At 35.9% G+C, this 24,704-nt stretch overlaps 1 protein-coding gene across 4 annotated transcripts in view; it reads right to left on the bottom strand.

Moving 5' to 3' along the window:
- ACSS3 (acyl-CoA synthetase short chain family member 3) overlaps nucleotides 1–24,704 on the bottom strand; it is a 160,714-nt gene that overhangs the window by 56,588 nt on the left and 79,422 nt on the right. For all 4 annotated transcript variants that reach the window (XM_039235553.1, XM_039235555.1, XM_039235552.1 and 1 more), the window contains exon 8: nucleotides 6,321–6,472. In XM_039235553.1, coding sequence (XP_039091484.1) covers nucleotides 6,321–6,472 — 152 coding nt within the window. The remainder of the gene's footprint in view (nucleotides 1–6,320; nucleotides 6,473–24,704) is intronic.

Below are 24,704 nucleotides of genomic sequence, written 5' to 3'. Positions count from 1 at the left end.
CCCTTAAAATACAAAATAAGAGATGTAATATTTTCTATGTTGTATAAATTATTAAAAGTTTACTTCTTGGGGCGCCTGAGTAGCTCAGTCACTTGAGTGTCCAACTCTTGATTTCAGGTCCTAACTTGATCCCAGTGTCATTGGATGGACCCCTGTATTGGGCTTTGCACTGTGCATGGAGAATGCTTAAGGTTCTCTCTCTTTCTGTCTCTCTGTCCTTCTTCCCTGCTCACACACTCTCTCTCTCAAATTATAAACAAACAAACAAACAAACAAATGATAAATTTTACTTCTTCACGTAATAGGTTTAAATTATTAATTTTTTTGATTTGACTATCATGGTGATAAATGGCAACTAAGTTATTAAAAACATTCAATAATGAAAGATGGATATTTGGATCACTCATCTGCAATCCACCACAAACCTCAAGACAGCCAACATATGGTCATGGTCATTCTGAGATTCAGAAGACCACAAATCTGGAGCAGTGAGTCAGATGTAAGATATCTCTGAAAGCTTTTGAAAAGGAAGGATGGATAACTTTCTGAAGTAACTTCTTTTCTGTATGCAGCTTTTCGTACTTGTTTAAATTTTAATCGTGATTGTCACTGAAGTAGGAAAGATTTGTTTAGGCATTGACAGCTGTGTTACACCAAATGAAGAGAGCTGCAAGCCGTGTACACATACCCTCACCCACCTCCTACTCGTGAATACATATCTATAGTATGACATCCTTGATTTACCAAAGTGGCTCACAGATTTAATGTCAAATGAGCACATAAAGAAAATGGGAAGAATTTTTCATTATGAGATTTTTATCTTCCTTGAGAAACAGGACAAGAGTAGATGATAATACAGTGGACTTATTATCTACACACTGATAATTCTCAGTTTTATCATTCTGCCATATTAATTCACTTAGAAAATAAAATATTATTGATTTTATTGAATTCTCCCCAAACCCTACTTAACTCTCATTTCTCTTCGCCACCCACTAGCCATCCAGTGTCACTAACCAGCATTACTCAGCATTAATTCTTTTTGCCTATTGTGTATCCATAAACAAGATAATACAGTTTTTCATAATTTTTAAAATTTCTCTTGCAATATGAAAGAGAAAAATAATCAGTTTTCACCTACTTTTTAAACTCAGCGTTGCGCTTCTGAGATAAACTAGCATTTATCCATGCTAATACTCGAAGTTCTGGTTGATTTCCACTTTTGAATATTCCATTGAATTAATACACCACAGCACATTATATATTTTCTATTATGTTTTTACTATACATGTACTTGCTTATATTTTGTTTTGTTTTGAAACAAACCTGTTAGGAACCTTCAAGTACATAGTTTGCCGTTCACATTTGTGAGAGTTTCCCATTCTCATCCCTCCATATTAATAAAGCTTGATCATGGAGCATCTATTACTAGATATTTCCACTTTACACTCTCCATAGTAGTGTAAAAACTGCTGCTTTATATCCTTGCAAGCAAGTATCTCTCTCTCAAATTATAAACAAATAAATGATAAATTTTACTTCTTTACATAATAGGTTTAAATTATTTACTTTTCTGATTTGACTTTCACTTTGTTCTATGTGATGGGAATAAAATGCCATTTCTCTGCTTCTTAGTGAGATTAAAGATCTTTAAATGTTTTGGACTACTTCTGTCTCTCCATGAGCTGACTGTCCATATCCTTTGCCCATTTGTCTATTGGTTTGTGTGTTTTCTTATTGATTTGTAGGAGGTCTTTATATCTTCTGTACACTAATTGCTTAATGGTTATATATGTTGCAAATATCTTCTCTGAGTGAATCATTCATCACTTAACTTTGTTTATTCCTTTAGTGGGTGATTATTCATTTTAATGTAGTAAATTTCATCAATATTTTCCTTAATGATTTGTGGTTTACACTTTAAAAGGTCATTCTCTACTAAAAATACATATTTTTCCTTTTTTTTCTGAAAGTATTAAATCTTTGGTTTACAATTTTAGAGCTTTGAGTCCAGCTGAATTGTATTTTTGTGCATAGTATATGGTAGGGAACTCATTTTTTTCTATATATACAGCCAGTTGTTTCAGCACCAGTTTATCTAAGGATCTATCCTTTTTCCACTCATTTGTTAAACCACTTCCTCTATAAATCAGGTTTCCATAGCAATGTGATCCTTTATTCAATTTTATTAGTCTTGTTTGTTGATCCCTGCTTCTATACTCCTATCTTAAGTAGAAGAAAGAGAGGTTCTTTATTGTTATTTTTATCTCTTGCTCCCTCACCTATGTTTACTTTCTCTGTCCAATAGGTTTGTGGGCAATGTAGCTATCCCCCAGTGATGCAATGTCACAATGATGGTCCAGAATTATTAATACACGGTGATACTCAGGATACCATAGATCTGATTCTAGGACAGCAGGCGGGCAGTTTAATTCAGTCTCCAGTTGCTGGGCTGTTCTCTGTTTCACTCAGACCTCTATACCAAACCTGGCTATAAGTCCCAGTCCCAGAGCACAACCTCTAACCATTATTAATTTCCTTTCATGCATAAAAAGTGACACCGCATTGCAAATTCAAGCACCGACCTGGTGCTGTGGAGCTGCCTCCACAATCAAAGCTGCAGAATACGAAGTCTGTACTATGTTGTCAATGCCGGCTCGTACACTTAGCAAGCCTCTGGCTTCAGCCATGCTTACTACTTTGCACATCGATTCCATTTCCAATCCACAGATATGTTTACTTTATTTTTGAGCTCTTCGCTGATGTTCTGCTTTTTCTTTTTTGTTTTATCTCTCATTACAATGCAATTGGGAAAAAAAGGGCTGCATCGAAACATGAGGTACTGTGATACCTTGAATGGAAGTACCAGAACTGAATTTTTTCTAAGATTGAACTAGAAGATTGTGGGAAAATAAGTCAACATGGTTTGATGAAAAAGAGCACTAAATTAGAAAGCAGAAAATAATAATAGCTACGACAGTCTACATTAAGAACTAATCCAAGTGCTTTGAGTGGATTATATACCTTTTATTTTATGACATTCTTATACTATTGCTATATTTATATTCCGGAAGGAGGAGGAGGAGGGGGTGGAGAAGGGAGGCAGGAAGTGAGGGAAGGAGGGCAAAAAGAAAGAAATCAACAACAAAAAGAACAGAGAGGCTATGTAACTTTCTTGAGGTCACACAACCAGTAAATGGTCGACTTAAACTCAGTTGAATCTAACTCCAGAATGAGAATCTTAACTATATGACACTGCACTGACTTGTCACAGCTTTGCTGCAGGGTAGCTTTGTAATTCTGAGAATATTATTTCACCTCTTTGTGTCAAAATTTTCTCAATTGTGAAATGAGATAATTATACTAGATGACTTCTATGACATCTAATCTCTTTTTCTAACTTTTAATCCTCTATATGATAAAATGAATTTATAGTTCTGCTTAGTACCCTGTTTCAGAACGCCTTTTGAAATTTGCTTTGGGAGTGAAAATATCTGGCAGATCTCCAAATTTATTTTATTTTATTTATTTATTTTTAAAATATTTATTTATTTATCTATTTATCTATCTATTTATTTATTTATTTATTTAGCTCAAGCAGGGCCAGGGGGAGCAGGAGAGCATGTGCACATGCATGTGAGAGAGAGAAAGAGAACAAGAGAGAGAGAGAATCCCAAGCAGACTACATCGAGCCTTATATGGGGCTTGATGCCACAAACTGTGAGATCATGACCTGAGCTGATATCAAACATACACTCAACCAATGGAGCCATCCAGTCAGGCACCTCTCCACATTTATTTTTTTTTTTTTAAATGTTCATTTATTTTTGAGAGAGAGAGTGTGTGTGAGCAGGGAGGGGCAGAGAGAAGGGCATGGAGGATCCAAAATAAGCTCTGTGCTGACCGCAGACAACCCGGTGCAGGGCTCAAACTCACAAATCTCGATATAATGACCTGAACTGAAGTTGGAAGCTTAACCAATTGAGCCACCTAGGCACCCTCCAAATTTACTTTAAAACAATCTTTAATGAGATATGTAACACATTTAAAAAATATAATTTCATCACTTGAAATGTCCTGTAAGAGAAGAGAGAGGCAAGTTCTGCAGATATCCGAGTCTGCAGTTATAATACCTAGTAAGTGTCAATTCAGTAAGTTAAGTATGAAAAGTCTTGAACATAAATAAAAAAAAAATTAAAGATACAGTTGTGTGAAAAGACTTGAGTTCTGGTCTTTATTCGGTCTCTAACGCAAAATTAACTGTTTTGGACTTTGGTTTCCCTGTTTTTTTAAATCAGAGAGTTGCATTTCTGAGATCCCTTCTGTTTCTACCAGTTTCTTACTTCACAAGTGAGAATCTATTAAAGTTCAGTGAAGGTGTTATCTGAATTGACTCGGGGCACCTGGGTAGCTCTGTCAGTGAGGCGTCCAACTTTGGCTCAGGTCATGATCTCGCGGTTCAAGAGTTCAAGCCCCACGTTGTGTTCCATGCTGACAGCTCAGAGCCTGGAGCTTGCTTCAGATTCTGTGTCTCCCTCTCTCTCTGCCCCTCCTCTGCTCTTGTGCTCTCCTTCTCTCTCTCTTTCAAAAGTAAACATTAAAAAAAGAAAGAATGCAGGCCCTTGTTAGATAACCTGAGTTAGTTTTTTACTAAAGGGTTTCTTAAACTTTCTGGTCCTGACAGTACTCATTTGTAAACTGAGGGTAATTACAATTCTTACTTATTGTGGCGACTGAATGGGAAAAACTTAAACTGCTTATACCTGGCACATAGCTGGTAATCAGTAAATGTTTGCATTTATTAATAGTAGTAATTTGAATAATTGAGAGTGTTTTCACAGTCTGCATCATTAAGTATCTATTAAAAACATAAGTGCACACCAACCAGCCTGAATAACTTAGGTGCCTAAAGACAGACAGAAGGGCATCATCGGGGGGACTTGGTGCAATTTCTCTTACACTAAGATCTCATACACCATATTAGCATTAGTTTATAAAAAGGTATTCGGTGCTGTTCGATGTTTTATATATCAGGAAAATTAGAAAAGGTTCCTGCCTTGACAGTAATGGATAAGCTTCAAAACCCATGTAGATATGGGAAAAGAAGACGGTTTAGCAAAAGAGAGACTTTAGCTGTCAGGTCACACAACTTCACATCCTGCAATCAGAATGCATGTGTTAGTAAAGAGACAGGACAAAAAACCACAATCACTGTTTCTTCAATACTCCCTGACACAGTCTAAGACATAGAGACTATACACAGCTGAAACTTACTTTTCTATCCTTTTGGCTGCAAAGGAGGAAACAAAATTGAAATGTAGTAAATGAAGGAACAAATAGAGGGTGAGTAGAAATATTACAATGGGAAGGTTCATTTTATGAACAACTTTCATTTTAATGAGTATATTCTTCCTATTACAAGTACAATTTTATGGAAATCCAGACCCAATTTTTCATAAAATAAAAAAAATAGAAGGACAAGAACAAAAAAACAAAACCACTGACTGCCCAAACTGAGAGCTTCTTGCTTACACCTGCAATCAGTGCATGATATCTATTCTACCTCCTTCTTTGGGTTATAACAGGATATGATTCGTAACATTTGGTTCTTAACTTAAAAATTTCAAAATAGTAATTCAAACTCATTTTTTTGACTTGAAGAAATTACAAAATCCTTCTTTTAGTTTACGATAGCAGTGACCAATTTCAAAGAGGTTCAATAAGAATTGATGTTGGAAACTGCCTTACAGATACAAATTGCTATTATTATCTTTGAATATACATATCATTAAACTAAAATGGATGCCAATAAACCAACATGAATATTTAAACAATATTATTATAAAGAATAGAAAAATAATTTCTTTCACTCTTTTAATAACAGTACTTTGGACCTTAATTTTCGTGTTTTATCTGTACATATGAAATCAAATCATATTTTCCCTCTATTTACACTATTATTCTATTTTCAAAGACAGTTAGATGCTATTATATATGTACAAATACATGTTAATTCATAGTCGGCATTTTACTCTAAGGGAAATACAAGTAAAATGCTATTTTTTAATAGTTTAAAAAAAAGAAATATTTTGGTAAGATCTGAACTGAAATAAACACAATATGGTATTAAAACTAATCCCGGGTATAGTTAAAATTCTAACTAATTCAAATCTATGTTTAGAACAGTCATTCTTAATAACATTCAGAATCTTCTGGCTCTTTCCATAGAGGTAACGCTGAGCCAAAAAAATGTATAACGTTCAGTTATTCATTCTGATGGCAGTTTTTAATGTAATTTGCCCCGTGCATCCCAAGTTCACCTTGTCAGAGAGTACTGCTTCCCCAAGGCTGCCCCAGGGTCCTGTTGACGGATGGCTCTAATTGCAGTCGGCGCTGTAAACAAGGCAGCTACTCCATGCTCCGCGAGCACACGGAAATAAGCGCCAGCATCTGGTGTTCCCACAGGCTTTCCCTGCGATGAGATTCATTTAAAATGTCACCGGGTAAAATGTCTCCTACTTCATTGACAGTTCAATGCTTATACATTTAACAGAGCAATATTAATAAAATGGGGTTCTCGACAGATCTGAGCTTTAAAATACCCCCATGTTCTATCATAAATTAAAAAAAAAAAAAAAAATGCCCAGGCTTCAGAGAGACCATTTGCTCCATTACATCATCCTAAAAGCTTTTCAAATTGCATTTTTTCCTTTCTTAAGTTTTGAAAGATAAAGGACAGGAAGTATATATCACATTCAAATGAAAAGCATAAAACAGCCTTCTGTTTTCCAAAAAAATGAAAGACTTAGTTTTGTGTGGTAGGACTAAATGAGAAATATGATTGCTATGAATTTCTAACTTTGATAATTTTTTTCATAATCACTTCTAAAAGTGACAATAACAATGCTCAAAATATTTGAGAAGAGAGAAAAATATGGAATCACAGTAATTTCTGAATAATAACCTTTTCAGTTAAATGCCTCACTCCAAGAAAAGCAACTTCTATGACTTAAAAAAATTTCAGTGAGATATCTCCAATGTATGTTTTCCATAGCTTCAAAATGACATTTAACATATTCAGTGGAAAAATCTGTGAATAAAAATCTAACAATTTTTACAGAATATGTAATCAAAAGGACACAAAGCATTTTTCAATTGCCGTTTCTGCAAAGTGAAAAATGAGCATAGCATAAATGAATAAGTGATTCTGCAAAAATTCTAAGTGTTACATAAAATCTATGTTGGCCCAGCCATATCCCCTCATTCATCAATCCATTCTCATCACTGCTACTTTTTTCCTTTGATTCTAAGGCAAAGTGCTGGGATGTTAATATATGTTATATGAAAAAAATATATATTATATGTCTGTAATATATATTTCACAATCAAATCATTTGGGAAGGGGTTGGGATAAAGAAGACAACAGGTTTCTTACTTTGGACCATTTCTTGAAGACTTAAAAGTGTTAAAGAAAATCAAGAATTCCCGAAAGAGTTACTATATGTAATATTTCTTAAACTTCTCTGTCCACATCCCTATCTGAACATCTCATAGATGTTATATTCTGGAGAACACACTTGGAAAACACTGATAAGGTAAAAAGAGGAAAGAAGTTGCTAGTAGCAAACTAAGAGATCTCCCCGAACACAGAATAATAAATGAGTGGATGATAATAAGAGGGCAATCACAGCTGTCTAGTAATTTAGAGTCACTATCTACTTCTGACTGGATCTTTGATAGAGCGTTATTTAGTTTGTACTTTCTTCTTTTTAATGATTACCCTTCATATTCTTTAATATAATTATATTTTCTTTTTAAGAAATATAACCCCTTTTTTATATTCCGTTGCTTTTTCTCTTGCTCTTTTAATACCAAAGACAGTATTTATTGCAACTAGAAATCATTTTTATTTTCACAACTATCCCAAAACATTTCATTTCAATTTATTCCATTACCAACTCATATAGGTCACCATGTTGATACAGTGTAAAAAGTGTATACTGTATATAATATATAAGTATATACTGTATAATGTATATAGTATGAAAAGCTGCCAGTTACAATTTGGAAACTCCTGTACATACTTGATTCACAAATTTTGAAGCCTTGAGCATATCAGTCTAAAATGAATCAGTAACTTTTATTCTTTTGAAGCAAGTGAGGTAAACATTTGACTCTTACTTTTTTGATCTGTCCTAGGCACTGATCAGTCCCTGGTGTACTAGACTGTGACTTTGGAAGCCTGGTCTCACCCACATAAAAATGATTTATTAACCGACCATATACAATTGACTCTCCCTGTTGATGTTGCCATTTTCTTGCCCACTAAATAAGAATAAATCATTTTTCCAATATTTCCTTGATAAGCTGAAAGCACTGAAATAATATTTTAAAGTAGTTTGACTTCTACTGAAGAAAGATATTTTCTACACATTCAATGCAATTCCAATCAAAATTGCACCAGCATACTTCTCAAAGTTAGAGCAAACTATCCTAAAATTTGTATGGAACCACAAAAGACCCCGAAGAGCCAAAGTAATACTGAAAAATAAAACCAAAACGGGAGGTATCACCATCCCAGACTTTAGCTTCTACTACAAAGTTGTCATCATCAAGACAGTATGGTATTGGCACAAAAACAGACACATAGACCAATGGAACAGAATTGAGAACTCAGAAGTGGACCCAAAAGTATACAGCCAACTGATATTTGACAAAGCAGGAAAGAATAACCAATGGAAAAAAGACAGCCTCTTTAACAGATGGTGTTGGGAGAACTGGACAGCAACATGCAGAAGAATGAAACTAGATCAGTTTCTCACACCATGCACAAAAATAAACTCAAAATGGATAAAGGACCTGAATGTGAGATAGGAAACCAACAAAACCTTAGAGGAGAAAGCAGGAAACAACCTCTTTGACCTCCACCGCAGCATCTCTTACTTGACACATCCCCCAAAGCAAAGGAATCAAGAGCAAAAATAAATGAATGGGACCTCACCAAGATTAAAAGCTTCTGCACTGCAAAGGAAACAACCCACAAAACTAATAGGCAACCAACGGAATGGGAAAAGATAGTTGCAGACGACATATCAGATAAAGGGTTGATATCCAGAATCTATAAGGAACTCACCAAACTCCACACCCAAAAAACAAACAACCCAGTAAAGAAATGGGCAGAAGATATGAACAGACACTTCTCCAAAGAGGACATCCAGATGGCCAACAAACATATGAAACGATGCTCAGCATCCCTACTCATCAGGGAAATACAAATCAGAACGACACTGAGATACCACCTCACACCAGTCAGAGTGGCTAAAATGAGCAAATCAGAGAACACGAGATGCTGGCGAGGATGTGGAGAAACGGGCACCCTCTTAAACTGTTGGTGGGAATGTAAACTGATACAGCCCCTCTGGAAAACAGTGGGGAGGTTCCTCAAAAAATTAACAATAGAACTCCCCTATGACCCAGCAATAGCACTGCTAGGAATTTACCAAAGGGATATAGAAATGCTGAGGCATAGGAGCACATGTATCCCAATGTTCATAGCAGCACTCTCAACAATAGCCAAAACATGGAAAGAGCCTAAGTGTCCATCAACGGACGAATGGATCAAGAAGATGTGGTTTATCTATACCATGGAATACTACATGGCAATGAGAAACAATGAAATCTGGCCATGTGTAGCAATATGGATGGACCTTGAGGGTGTTATGCTGAGTGAAATAAGCAGAGAAGGACAAATATCATATGTTTGCACGTATAGGAGGACTAGGAGGAACTTAACAGAGGAAGAAGGGGGAGAAGGGGGGAAATGGTGGGGGAAAGGGAGAGAGGCAAACCATGAGAGACTCCTGAATGCTGACAAAAACTGAGGACTGATGGATGTGGGGGGGAGGGGGGGTTGGAGTGGAGGAGGACACTTGTGGGGATGAGCACTGGGTGTTATGTGGAAACTAATTTGACAATAAACTATTTGTAAAAAAAAAAAAAAAGAAAGAAAGATATTTTGTAGCCAATTGGAGTTGAACTCCATTACAATTCTAGTGTCATGGGACAAAGACAATATACTCACAAAAGGGTGATATTAGTGTTATATTAGTGTCATAATATTAGTGATATTAGTGTCATAACAAAATACTATACCATAATGACTTTGATCTATTTTATGCCTTCAATTAATTATGTCTAGCGATAATGACAGCTTAAATATTTGAAGTATTACTTTAAAAATGTACCACATTTTTATAAATAATACAATAATTCCTGTTGCAATTCTGACCTGTACCAAATAAATTTCCATCAATATTCTATTTATTGAGCACAAAAATCATGACAACATAGCATTACTATAAAACACTATAAAATCTCATTATATTCCTTTGTAAATTAGTTAAGCTCAGAAAGCTTCAGAGGTTTGCATTTATTTTCTATTCCCACAGTATCATCCATTGCTATGATATGTTTTACTATTTTAGAATGAAGTGACTCAATAGCTTAGTGGTTTTACTGAACACTCTTCTACCCTGCCCTTCTGCACATACACACGTTTCTGTAAATACACACACCTGCATGCACACACAGGCAATATAATCTCTTTATAGTACTTTTTTAAAAAAATAACCAATAACATATTAACCACTGTGAGTTACCAAGAGAAAAGGACTCTGATTCCAGAACTGGCATATTCAGCGAGAAGCAACAGCCCAAATAATTGAAAAGTAGGAAGATTCTAAAATTTTGCGGATTTTTAACAAACAACATACACCAAAAACAGTAATGCAGCTAAAAGGTAGCAATAACTTTAAAACTCTTCAAAATTCATATCCATTGATGTAATTTACCATTTGCTTTTACTCCCTTCCCTCAAACTAAGGGGTAAAGTCTCATTGCTGCCCAGAACACAAAAGCAGAATGCAATCCTTACAACGGCAAAAGCAGATTCTAAGCTTTCAGCTATTTTATCATGAATTTTTAACATCAGAGATTTATAAAACATTAATTGCTAATATTTACAATGTGGTTAGTGACAGTACAAAGCATAGAATCCAAGACAGAGAAATACCTTAAGATTAAGTTGTATGTATGTACAAATTTCTACAACCTGTTATTCATTGTGTTAGTTTTAAGAAACTGTACATGGTAAACCCTGAGTCAGAAAACCAGGTAATGTCTCAACTTTTCATATAATCCCTACTGAGGTTAAGTTTCAGTACAAGAAAGTAGTAAAAGACAGCAGCTTAACAAAACAAAGATAAGCTTAAAATCTAGAGCTAGATCTTTGAGCAAAATAATATTTGTTTTACTAATCCTATGATTTTGGTTTATCCAAGGTTTGGTGTCAAGGCTACTTGCAGTTTCTCAAACTTTGACATACAAATGTTTGAGTCAACTGTAGTTTTTGACTCTTGGTGGCTGAATTAGAAATACACCTGGTCCCTTTTTGAACACCACTTCTGAGAATCTCACCGAAGGCATGTTTGTACTGCGGTTCTGAGGTGAAGACAGCGACATCCCTCATAAGAGAGTCTGAATTTAATTTCAGCAGACAGGTGCAGCAGTGTTGGATTGTTTATTCTGGAAGCGTGATGAAACTGGCAATAGCATGTGCTGAATTCGAGAGTTTGGGCACGCGACATCTAAACTTGAGACTTGTTAAAACATAAGTAGTTCCCCAGGATATAATATTTAGTGAAAGAAAGGTAAAATGCAGAAAAGTGTGCATATCGTTTGTACAATGCCATCTGTATGAAAATAAAGGATGGAGTATTGCTTATACAGTAATGAACTATTATACACATAAGATTGCTTCCAAGTCAGAGAAATTGAACAGCTGTGAACAGGGGACAGTGAGATTTGCACTCTTTACCCTTTTGTGAGTTTTGAAATATGAACCAAATGAGTGTACAACCTTTTAAAAATGACTTTTTCTTCCCCTAAGTCCTTGTCTCAATAACTCACATTATCTTGTTCCAATTTTGAAAACATTGCTCCTGCTTTAAAGCCATATAGGATAACTGCACTATGCCTCAAAACTTTCAGATCTAGGATTTTGTGTTATATAGCAGATTCCTTTTAAAGGAGTAAAAACTTACTTATAAGTACAATCTGATAACTAAGAATTTATATCAATTGATTATTTGCTAGAGGTTTCCCATAATTCCATGGGCCTCACCTGTGGGGATATGCTGCTACCTTGCTTTCCTTTATCTCATCTATATCACCATCTAATTTTACTCTAATCCACTGATTGTCAACCCTAAACGTACATTAGAATCGCTTGGGATGCTTTTGAAAGGTACCAGTGTCTGTTCCCCACTCCCAGATGTTCTGATCTAATTGGCCTTAATTTGGGTCTAGCATAGTTGTGTTTCCTGTTCCCCTAAATACTTCTACTCTACAGCCAGGGTTGAGAACCAATGCATAGTCCTTATATGTGAGGCATTGCCTGAGGCTAGGACATTATCCAGCAGCCACCTGCCTGGTTACCCTCAGGGATGAGCCTAGCACTCAATATCAGCCTTTGTTAGTTTTTTTTTCCCACCTGTTATAAATAAATAGGCCAATCCAAGTACTAATAAAAAATATACTGATAACTGAAATCTGATTATAGAGAAATCTGATTATAGTATATTTCTCATATACTGAGAAAATAGTTGGGGAGAATTGCCTCATCCTTTATGTCTTGCCTTATAAACTAGATTCCAGATAATACATACATATTATGAGTTATAGGCCCTCATGACCTGAATACACTTACTCTTTTTCCAAAGATGGAAAGAACAGCCCCGGGCTGGCAGCTTCTGTGCTGCCCAGACACTTCTGAAAGCTAGGTTTCAGTGTGAGGGTTTTGTTTTGTTGTATCACTGCTTGAAAGGGTTATATCTTAATCTTTTAGATGAAGGGCTTCTGACCAGACTTCAGGGAAGTTTATGAATGTTCTGACTTTTTAAAAAATGTGTATTATGTTCATTTTCCTAGGGAGATTAGTCAATATGATCAGATCTTGAAAAGGAGTCCATAACCAAAAGGTTTCTAGGCCAATGAGAGCTGCCCCAACACAAGAATCCCTTCAAAGATTTTCTGTCTCCCTTTGAGGAAAAGCTTGGGTAAGGAGGAGTTATACTGTTAACTATTTACAGATGACACGATACTATTCATACTTACACCGACTCCACCAGAAAACTACTAGAAGTAATAAATGAATTCGGTAAAGTTGTAGGACATATAAGTAGTAACTAGAAATAGATGGGATTCCTATACATTAATAACAAAGTAGCAGAAGAGAAATTAAGAAAATAATTCCATTTACGATTACATCAAAAATAATAGAATACCTAGGAATTAACCAAACAGGTGAAAAACCTGTACTCTGGAAACCATAAAACAGATGAAATAAATTGAAGATGATATGATATACACTTTAGATATCCTATAATTTTGTTCATTATACCTCAATAAAGCTGAAATTAAAAAAAAAAAAATCCATCCCTTTGGTTTGTTCTTCCCCTGCCTTCTCTCAGATCTCTGAGAGAGTTAACCATATGGGACCTTGTGATGAGACTACCCTCCAATGAATAGCCATTGCTTCCACCCCGGTCATAAGAGTCCATCTGTCCCACTAAAAAGATGCTTACTTCTGAAAGTATTAATGCCAAGTAAATGAAGCAGAGCACTGGAATTGGTAATTCTGCAGACCCAGTGCTGAGCTAATTAAGGACTCTGACATATTTACCACTCTCAGCAGTCACTGAGAGCATTTATCACTAGGATAGCTGGGAACTCATGGCTTCTAAGAGGACCGCTTTCACCTCTGAATTCCTCCATGCTGATGAACAATCACTGCTATCTGCACTAGAGGGACAAATTAAAGTTTTCTTTACTCATAGTGAGTAGTTAGACTTTGCTCTAAGCAGAGAAATGGAATGGCTTCTTGCTTTTATTACATTAACAGATTTCTGCTCAGGAAGTAAAGTGTGGCTATTCCGTACATACACTGCAATTCAACCTGAGGTCCTACAAACCCCAGCTACTCCATACCATCCAATAATTTACCTAAGATAACCTTCAAACATGTTCACATCGCCCCCATGTTTAAAAACAAAACAAACATACAAACCTTCCTACAGAAGTGCTGTATAAAAATGACTAATAGAACCCTAAATGCCAAGACTCTCTTCAGCTATTGTCCTACCGGATCTCGCCCTGAAGCAGTTGGCACTGCTGGTCGGTCCCCAATCTTCTGGAAACCCCCCCTTCCACCTCAAGATACCATTTTTCTGGTTCTCCCACTGCCTAATTTTTCATTCTCAGCTTATATAGCTTCCCTTTCTTAATCTTTGAGTATCTTAATCCCTTTGAGTATCTTAATCACCTTAGCGACTTCAATTATTAACTCTTCTATATCTCTAATTCTGACAATTTTTCTCAGTTTCTAGCCTTGGCTTCCCAATATCATACATATGTCTGAGTAGTCGGTTTAAAATCAACATTACAGGGGCGCCTGGGTGGCTCAGTCGGCTAAGCATCCGACTTCGGCTCAGGTCATGGTCTCACGGTTCGTGGGTTCAAGCCCTGTGTCGGGCTCTGTGCTAACAGCTAGCTCAGAGCCTGGAGCCTGCTTCAGATTCTGTCTCCCTCTCTCTCTGACCCTTCCCTGCTCTCTCTCTCTCTCTCTCTCAGCAATAAATAAAACATTAAAAAAATAAAAATAAAAATAAAATCAACATTACAAAAACTAAAAATACTCTTTACTCCACAATAGCTGTGACTCCTACTATAGCAGCTCAGTTGGTAACCGCCATCACATTGGCTGTCTTCAACCTCTTATTGAGCTCAGTCTTATAATATCCACCTGACACACGAATATCTTGCCTTTGCCTTAAAATCACTGGTATCCCGGTTCTGGTCACTAACTGGCATTATTCAATAATTTCCCAATTGTTCATCTCTAAGTTATGGCCAGAGGGCACTGTTTTTGTAGCCAGATAAGCTTGTTTCAAATCCCAATTCTGTCACTCATGTGCCACTGATAAAATTACTTAATGTCTCTGATCCTTGGTTTCTATAGCTATAAATAGGGAGTCAAAATATTTATCCTATGGTTGTGTGTGTGGATAGAAATAGTTAAGACTATGTACATAAACTGCTTAGTAGAGTTCCTATCAGCCAACATCCAATCAACAGTAGCTATTATTATTACTGGCACTGTTTCAACCACAAAGCTTTTCCTATCTACTTAAATCCTAAACTTCCCTAAAGAGACCAGTAGACAGATTTTGAGTTGGGTGGGAATCCAAACTGCCATTTACAAGCTATGTAACCTAGGGCAACTTATTTAATTTCTTTGATCCTTATTGAGTTGTATCATCAGAAAATTGCATCAAAGAGGTACAAAAATTAAATGCAGAATATTTACCATAGGCAATGGCTCAACAAAATTTCTCAAAAACATTTTATATCTTCTACACAGTGTAAGAAATTTCTTAGTTAGGTAGTGTCTTGGTTTGTTTGCTTTCTGTCCTTTACATCAATCTTAACTTTTTGACTATATTGTCAGTGTGTCCAGAGCAAGGAATATATCTGATACTTACTCTGTTTCCCTCTCAACCCCTAGAAGATACTGATCTCACAACAAGCACTGGTAAATATTGTTGATGGAGTCATGACAATAGCTGCACTTGCTTATTCCAACATAAAACACAGGTACACAAAGAGAAAAATAAACTCAGAAAATAAATATCTTTGAAAAACTAGTCATGTGAGACACCTAAAAGATGCTGGCATCAGCTTTGAAATCTTTTCCAATTGAGAAAATCAAATTATATAGCCTGAATCAGAGTAATAACTGTGTCATCATTTTTCTCATTCGATACATACATAAAAATACATTGCTGTTATACTAGATTAAAAAAGAAGAAAGAAGGGGCGCCTGGGTGGCTTAGTCGGTTAAGCGTCCGACTTTCGCTTGGGTCATGATCTCACGGTTCGTGGGTTCGAGCCCCGCGTCGGGCTCTGTGCTAACTGCCAGCTCAGAGCCTGGAGCCTGTTTCAGTCTGTGACTCCCTCTCTCTCTGACCCTCCCCTGCTCACGCTGTCTCTCTCTCTCTCCTAGAAATAAATAAAACATTAAAAAAAAATTAAAAAATAAAAATAAAAAATAAGAAAGAAGAAAATCATTTTCCATTCGATAAGAGGGTAGGAAGACTCTGATGTGTGCCTTTGAGTGTACTGGTTAAAGACATCATGGCTACTGGTCATAAAAAGAAGCAAAGTATCCCTGTGCTTGGAAGAAGCAAATCTCTGTCCTTAAAAAAACCTGATGATCAAATTCGAGAAAGCAGGTTAACATGTAAAATGCAAATTTTTTGCAAAAAGAAAGTAACTCTATACACGGAAGCAACAATTAGATTTTTAAAATGAAGCTTGAAGGAAATAAGAATTCAGAAGGTTCATGTGTGGAACATAAATCATAGGATTTCTTCATGGAGATTATAGGTCCAATGCAGTACAGAAGTAGGTGACACGTGCATTGAAAATACACTGTGGATGATTTAACGAGTGTTAAATACAAAAATAATTTTAAAATAAAGTAGTATCCTCAATATTCTCAAATGTGAAATTTCAAAAGGGAAAATGGCTATAAGTTTTGATCCATGCATATAAAGTAATAATAATTAGTGTAAAATATGTGTATGTAGTCATATTTTACTATATACATATATAGTGATATTTCTCCGAAGCTTTCAAACTAATTTCATATACATTATCTTATCTGATTCCCATGCAAATAAAGGATAGTGTACAGCTCATTTTCACCCTAATCATTCTATGAAGAAAGAAAAGATTGTATCTAAACTCTTCCTTCTTCCTATGAATTCAGGAAAAGAGCATTCAGTAAGAGATTATCAAGCTGAATATTCTGAATTCTTCAAAGATACATATCGCTTATAAACCAGCAGTGATAAAGCCCATCAAAAAAATAGAAGTGGAAGATTACACGTGTTTGGATAATGGTGAGTCATGAAATATACTGATTTATTCACAGATGAAAGGCTTCAAGGCTACTCTTCTTTCACCCCTGGGTTCTACTCTGAAAGGACAGATCCTTGAGGGGACAGATCACTGGGTTATCTTCCATATATGCTACTCATTCTTCAAAGTCAGTACTAGCAGAATCAACATATCCCTGTGTTTTGATTCCTCTGCCTGACTCTTAGAAGAGAATTAATGGGCTCCAAAGGGAGCTGTCTTTAGTGCTCTGATGACTGCTGCAGAGTTATGAGGATAGACTTTGAAGGGACAAATGTGGAGTATCTGAAAATCCAAGCATTACAATGGGAATGAATTGTTGGTGTTTATATTGCAGAATTTTATTCTGGCAAAGAATAAACTCATGTTTAGATAATGACAGTAGCTTATAATATCCAGTATTTATTATACTATTATACCCTTTCTAATGGGCTTTTCATGGATTAACCAGCATAATTATATAGAAGAAAAGTACTATTATATTTTTGAAAAGTAATATTAATATTGACATTTATAGATGAGAAAACTGAGTCCAAGAGCAGCTAAGTAACTTCTCTGAGGCCAAACAAATAATACGTAGAAGTTTCAAGAATCATACTATGTATGGAAGGTTTTACTGCTATGCTTCCTCTCAAACACTAAAATTTTTCACTAATTTAGAATTAAATCTTCAGGAATGCATTTGAAGAGTCAGTATCATTCTCTAGGGAAAAAATTTGAAATGAATTCCAGAAATAAAGTTTAAAACATGTCACCAAACAATATACTTACTCTAGAAAAAAAAATTGATTTGGAAAAGATTCACAGAAGTGCAGAATGGGGACACCATGAGTCAATCCTCTAGTTTTAATGATGAAGAAATGGATTCCCCAAGAGGTTGAATTAATTTGCCCAAAGTCATATAGGTAGATAAAACCAGAGCAAAATAAATAACACAGATATTCATATTTCCAGTCCAGTGACCGTGCTCTTACACTACAATTCAGAATCTTAAATAAATCCTCTACTTCCTCTAACTAGTTTATTGTCTGAGAAGGAGGAATGTAGGACATATCTTCAAAGTTAATTGCTGAATTATTAACAGACGGCCATAGGTCCTGGTTAATCTAGTAAGCATGCATAAGAGTTTATTGAAATGGCTTGCTGCCATGAAGTGTCCAATTTGTGAAATGCAAACAAATGTAAAATCAGAGTAAGGTTTCCTTGAAGACTTCCAAAGAGACAGTTATTACATAAAAATGACAAGTGTCATACCAAGATCAAGTATACTAACTAGTTTATGACTTAATGCCAAGCTGAAGTTAAGGAGACCCATATCTAGTGTTCCATTCTAGGTACTAACAGTCAGGAACAGTAAGCTGCTTTCTTTTTTTTTTTTTTTTTTTTTAAGGTAAAACCTATTTTAGTATATTTTGGTATATTTTAGTATATTTTGGCAGTTTTATATAATCTTTCTCAGATTTACTGAGGTATACTGACACATAAAAATTGTATGTATTTAAAATGTGTAACTTGTATACATTTTCTTGTGTGTGTGTGTGTGATGAGAACACTTGCAATCCACCCTCTTAGCAATTTGAAGCATACTACCTAGTATTTAAACTATAGTCGTGTTGCAGTACATTAAATCTCCAGAACTTATTCCTCTTGAATAACTCAAACTCTGTACTCCTTGAGCAAGCATCTTTCCACTCAAAAGCAGAGAAACACACATCGTTCTCAAGGGCATTTAAAACATTCTCCGGCAGAAATCCCATGTTAAATCACAAAACAAATCTTAACAAATTTAAGAAAATAGAAATCATCCCATGTCTTTTCTGACCACAATGGAATGAAACTAGAAATCAATAGTAGTAAGAAAACAGTGCGATTCACAAATATGTGGAAGCAACACACTCTTAAACAGCCATTGGGTCAATAAAGAAATCAAAAGAGAATTCTAAAAGTATCTTGAGACAAATGAAAATGAAAACACAACATAGCAAAACTTATGGGATGCAACAAAAGTGATATTAAGAGACAAGTTTATAGCAACAAACCCTGACATTAAAAGAGAGAGAGAGGAGAAAGAAAGATCTCAAATAAACAAACTAACTTTACATCTCAAGGAACTAAATAAAGAAAAGCAGCTAAGACTGAAGTTAGCAGAAACAATGTAATAATAAAGAGCAGAGTAGAAATACATGAAACAGAATAAAAACAAAAGAAAAAATAAAAACTAAGAGTTGCTGGAAAAAATAAAATCGATAAACCCTTAGCTGGACAACTAGGAAGAGAGAAGACTCAAAATAAATAAAATCAGAAACAGCAGACAATGTAACAGAAGCTTCAGAAATAAAAAGGACCATAAAGGCCTATAATGGGGAGATAGATAGATGCCTGTTGAGTAAAGTTTTCTTGCTTAGCCACGCTGCTGCCATTACAGAAGCCTGGGTATCACAGTATTATTGTAATTGATTAAGTGTAGGTGCAAGATACACGTTTGTACATTAGTACACAAGCAGAAATAAGGAGAAAAGGGGTCCAGGCAGATTTCTTTGACTTTGAGAAGAAATGTTAGGTTTTGATTCTGCAGATAATAGGCTTTTTGAAAAAGAGGACAAATACAAAATAGAAGAAAGAGGCCAGAAAGTATATCTGAGTATAACCACCTCTTAACCAATACACACATGTGCCTGCACACACGTATCAGATTGCTATAGTTGTTTATACATTAAAGTTCCTATATTAAAATATTGTTTGTTTCATTTCTCCTCTTCGACAAAACTGCTGTGACCAAGTCTGTCATTATCTATCTGTTGTTGGACTTAGGTCTGTAGGAATCTGTGCTCCATTAATAAAGTAAATTTCTGAGAAGCACTGTTTATTTTCTTCATCTCAGAAGAAGGTCTGAGTTATTCAGAACTGGTTTGATATTTTTACTGGTCAGTACAATCTGGCTTCCCAAATTACACCCTTTAAATATGTCCAGTTCCATCAATAATAATAAATTTTTGATTATTAAAAATATAACCTATTACCTTAGTTACTTAAGTTGTTCACGAAATTCTCTGGTAAAGATAACTAGAATTACTTTTTCCTCCCTCAGAGGGACAAGTGTTTACTTACAACTCAAGTTATTTTTTTACTGATATCTTCACCCAGGCATTTATTTAACAAATATTTAGTGGGAACAAATACATGTCAAGAGCAAGGCTAAGGACACCTATTACACACACATTATGTATTACTCAACTGGCATTGGAAAAATTCAAGAGAAATAATGCTTGTGCTATAAATGACTGAATATATATGAAATGTATGTATTAAAGCCTTTTTTAAAAGGCTAGTAGCTGAGAATTAATGATATGTCAACGCTAAGATGATGTCTTCCCTCTCAAAGAGCAGACAGAGGCAAATAAGCAAAGTTAAGGGCCCTATAATGTAATATGAAACTATATATGGGGACACAAGCCAGGAGAGAAAACGTAAGGAACTGATGAGAGACAAGGTTGAATTAATCAGAGAGGCCAAAGAGGGCTTCCAGGAGGAAGAGACACTGGAGCCGAGATCTAAAGGTTAAGAGGAATATATTTCAGGCAACAAATGGGCAAATTCTGGTAGCAGGAATGAGCCCTAGAACAGCTTCAGAAAGGGTGTGCCTTAGAAGGGAAGAGATTCAACAACCTTCAAGGGTTGAGAAGCCAAGTATGAGTAGGACCGAAAATGGCCATCAGCATTTGGAAAAACAGAAAATTCGGGAAATTATCAAATACTGTTATTATGGAATGATGGTGACAGATGTCAATGGGAGAGGACTGCAGAGTAACTTCCAACTACTGGGTGCAGGCAAGTCTTTAAAGATGAAGAGAGTGTTCTAACTGCAAGGGGGTAAGGGAATCAAGGATTTCTGTGGAACTGTTTGTTTGCTTGTTTGTTTTAATGAAAGAAATAGAAATGTGTTAAAAATTTGGTAATTATTGGGGCACCTAGGTGGCTCAGTCAGTTAAGCCAGGTCATTCTCCAGTCTGAAGCCAGGGCCTTCAGCTCAGGTCATGATCTCACGGTTTGTCAGTTTGAGCCCCACTTTGGGCTCTGTGCCCACAGCTCAGAGCCTGGAGCCTGTTTCAGATTCTGTGACTTCGCTCCCCACCCCCCCACCCCTCCCTGGCTCATACTGTCTCTTAAAAATAAATAAACATTTTTTTAAATTTTTTAAATGTTTTATTTATTTCTAGGAGAGAGAGAGACAGCGTGAGCAGGGGAGGGTCAGAGAGAGAGGGAGTCACAGACTCTGAAACAGGCTCCAGGCTCTGAGCTGGCAGCCAGCACAGAGCCCGACGTGGGGCTCGAACCCACGAACCGCGAGATCATGACCTAAGCAAAAGTCGGACGCTTAACCGACTAAGCCACCCAGGTGCCCCTAAATGAACATTTTTAAAAAAAATTTGTTTTAATTTGGTAATTATCAGGAAACTAAAGGCAAATCAACAATTAGAATTTCCAATAGATTTTCACTCTATGGATACACAGCTATATGTGTGCTATCGGCAGAAAAGAAAATTGTATTTAAATATCTGCTGTATGTGTTCATGCTGAAACACAGATCGTTTCAGATGGGTGACTCTTAACGTATCTAGAAATTAAACTGATGATCCAACTTAGTTATATCCATTTTTAAGTTTTTTTGGGCCGATGAAGTTATAGATGTGTATTAAGTTCCAGAATATTAAAAAAAAAATGATCTTTGCTGAGAAAAAAATTCATTCACTATTCATTCATTAAATATCACGAACCATTTACATTCAGTAAGAGATATGTTTTATGAACCATAGATGACTTGGGCACATAATGAACTAGTACTTCAGAACATCAATTTTTATTAAATCAAAATTCATCAATATGGAAAAATACTGTCACACTCACCAATTCAATAACTATGTTATAGCTTTGAAATGCTATAATTCATTTAAAATGAAAATAAAACTTTGAACATACTGAACTGTATATGATTTTATTTCTCTTTAGAAGAGATCATCCTATGAGAAGTACGTGAAGTATTCTATTCACTATAAAAGGAATGTATTTTTAACATTTTAATGGGATATTTTAGTTTCCTAAGTAAAAACATACTAACCAGACAAAAATAAAATAATATTAATTTGGTGATCCGCTTAAAATTGGGGGGACAAATGGGATGATAATTTTCGGGAGGTTAATCGATATTTTTTCAAGTGTTGGACTGGTGACAAGTCAGAACTCATTTCCAGTTTATTTTAGTTTTGCTTAATTAATCGAGCAAGCGAGTTTTTCCCCCTGCATTTTGCACAATCACGTTGCCAATTAATCACCTTAGAAATGGTTCCTTTAGATGACAAATTTTGCCTACTGTGCCAGGCATGGGGCAGGTACAGAAATGACAAACATTCCCCATCCTCAGAGTTTATAGTGTCACAGCACTGAATCTACAAGGTCAGAGGTAACTCGATGGTACCATAGAAGCGCAAAGAACACCTCAATCAGCCTGAGGAAAGCAAACGAAATATCAGAAATGAGATGATATCTAACTTCATCTCTTAAGAAAAAGGACCATTCTGCTTCATGATTAGAACAAGCGGAATTTTACTATCAGGAAGAAGTCAATACTGGCAGTTCTGTTCATGTAAGTGCCTATAGAACAGGACTGTTAAGAGGGAGGCTGAGCACAGAAATAAGATTTAAACACAGCAAAGGGCAGATGACTATCAATCATTTGTATCAGGCAAATGAGCTTGAATTAAGTTTTGTAAGAGATAGGAGTTCTTTGAAGATTTTTATTTTTTTTAATTTTTGAACTAAGCTTTTTATATGAGCTAACTGTAGATTCACAAGCAACTATGCCATGTACCTTTTACTCAGATTTTGTAAAACTGTAATTTAATGTCACAATCGGGATACTGATATAGTCAAGACACAGAATAGTTCCATCTCCATATGGATTCTTCCTGTTGCCTTTTTAGAACCACAGATATTCCTTCCTAGTATACAGAAATACTGGTGATATTTGTGGATTTATCTCTATACTGAGACCTGATTGAATTCACTTATTATGTATTTTTATGTTCTATAATTTTCTACATAATCCTGCAGACTCAAATAGAGACAATTTCGGGGCACCTGGGTGGCTCAGCGGTTTAAGGTCAGATCTCAAGGGTCGTAGGAAGCCCGTGGTGACAAATTCTCATAAAGTTTTCTTCATCCTGAGAATGTCTTTATTTCTTCATTTCCAAAGTACCTTTTGATGGTTATTGGATTCTGGACTGAGAATTCTTTACTTTCCAAACTTGAAAAATGTGTCGCTTCTTTTGGCCTCCAAAGAAAAATCTTGTCATTCAAATGGCTTTCCCTCACAGATAAGGTAGTCTTTTTTTCTCATTGGTCTCAAGATTACTTTTTGTCTTTACTATTCAGAAGTTTAGTGTGTGTGTGTGTGTGTGTGTGTGTGTGTGTGTGTGTTTCTGTAAATTAATCTTGTTTGGAGGTTTACTCTGTTTCTTGAATCTATAGATGTATAGCTTTGACTAAATTTAAGAAGTTGAGAATTTTCATTATTTTTGTCATTACTATTTCAGCCTGACCCCCTTTCTCCTCTCCTTTCAGGACGCAAATGTCAAAAAAGCTAGATCTTGTGTTATCGTCCCACATGTCCCTGGAGCTATGCTAATTTTTTTTTCAGTCTACTTCCTTTCTGTTGTTTGGATTGGCTAATTTCTATTGTTCCTTCTTCCAGTTCACTGATTCTTTCTTCTGCCCCCTCCATTCTGGCATTGAGGCTATCCACTGAGGTTTTATTATCTTTTATTTTTTTAATTAATGTATTTTTTTACAAATAGTTTATTGTCAAGTTGGTTTCCATATAACACCCAGTGCTCATCCCCGCAAGTGCCCTCCTCCATGCCCATCTCCCTCTCCCCCCCTACCCTATCAGTCTCAGCATTCAAGAATCTCTCATGGTTTGCCTATCTCCCTCTCCCCCACTATTTCCCTCCTTTTTCTCCCCCATGGTCGTCCGTTAAGTACCTCCTAATCCTCCTATACTTGCAAACATATGGTAGCTCTCCTTCTCTGCCTGACTTATTTCGCTCAGCATAACACCCTCAAGGTCCATCCATGTTGCTACACATGGCCAGATTTCATTGTTTCTCATTGTCATGTAGTATCCATCGTATAGATGAACCACATCTTCTTGATCCATTCGTCCGCTGATGGACACTTAGGCTCTTTCCATGTTTTGTCTATTGTTGAGAGTGAGAGTGCTGCTATGAACATTTGTCAAAGACTAGTTGGCTGTACACTTTTGGGTCCAATTCTGAGTTCTCAATTCTGTTCCATTGGTCTATGTGTTTGTTTTTGTGCCAATACCATACTGTCTTGATGATGACAGCTTTGTAGTAGAGGCTAAAGTCAGGGATGATGATGCCTCCCGTTTTGGTTTTCTTCTTCAATATTACTTTGGCTATTCGGGGTCTTTTGTGGTTCCATACAAATTTTAGGATAGTTTGTTCTAGTTTTGAGAAGAATGCTGGTGCAATTTTGATTGGGATTGCATTGAATGTGTAGATTGCTTTGGGTAGTAATGACATTTTAACTATATTCTTCCAATCCATGAGCGTGGAAAGTTTTTCCATTTATTTGTGTCTTCTTCAATT

This window comes from Hyaena hyaena, unplaced genomic scaffold, assembly GCF_003009895.1.
Source record: "Hyaena hyaena isolate Hyena2069 unplaced genomic scaffold, ASM300989v1 scaffold_99, whole genome shotgun sequence".
Taxonomy (NCBI): domain Eukaryota; kingdom Metazoa; phylum Chordata; class Mammalia; order Carnivora; family Hyaenidae; genus Hyaena; species Hyaena hyaena.
This window is presented reverse-complemented; position numbering and strand designations above follow the sequence as displayed.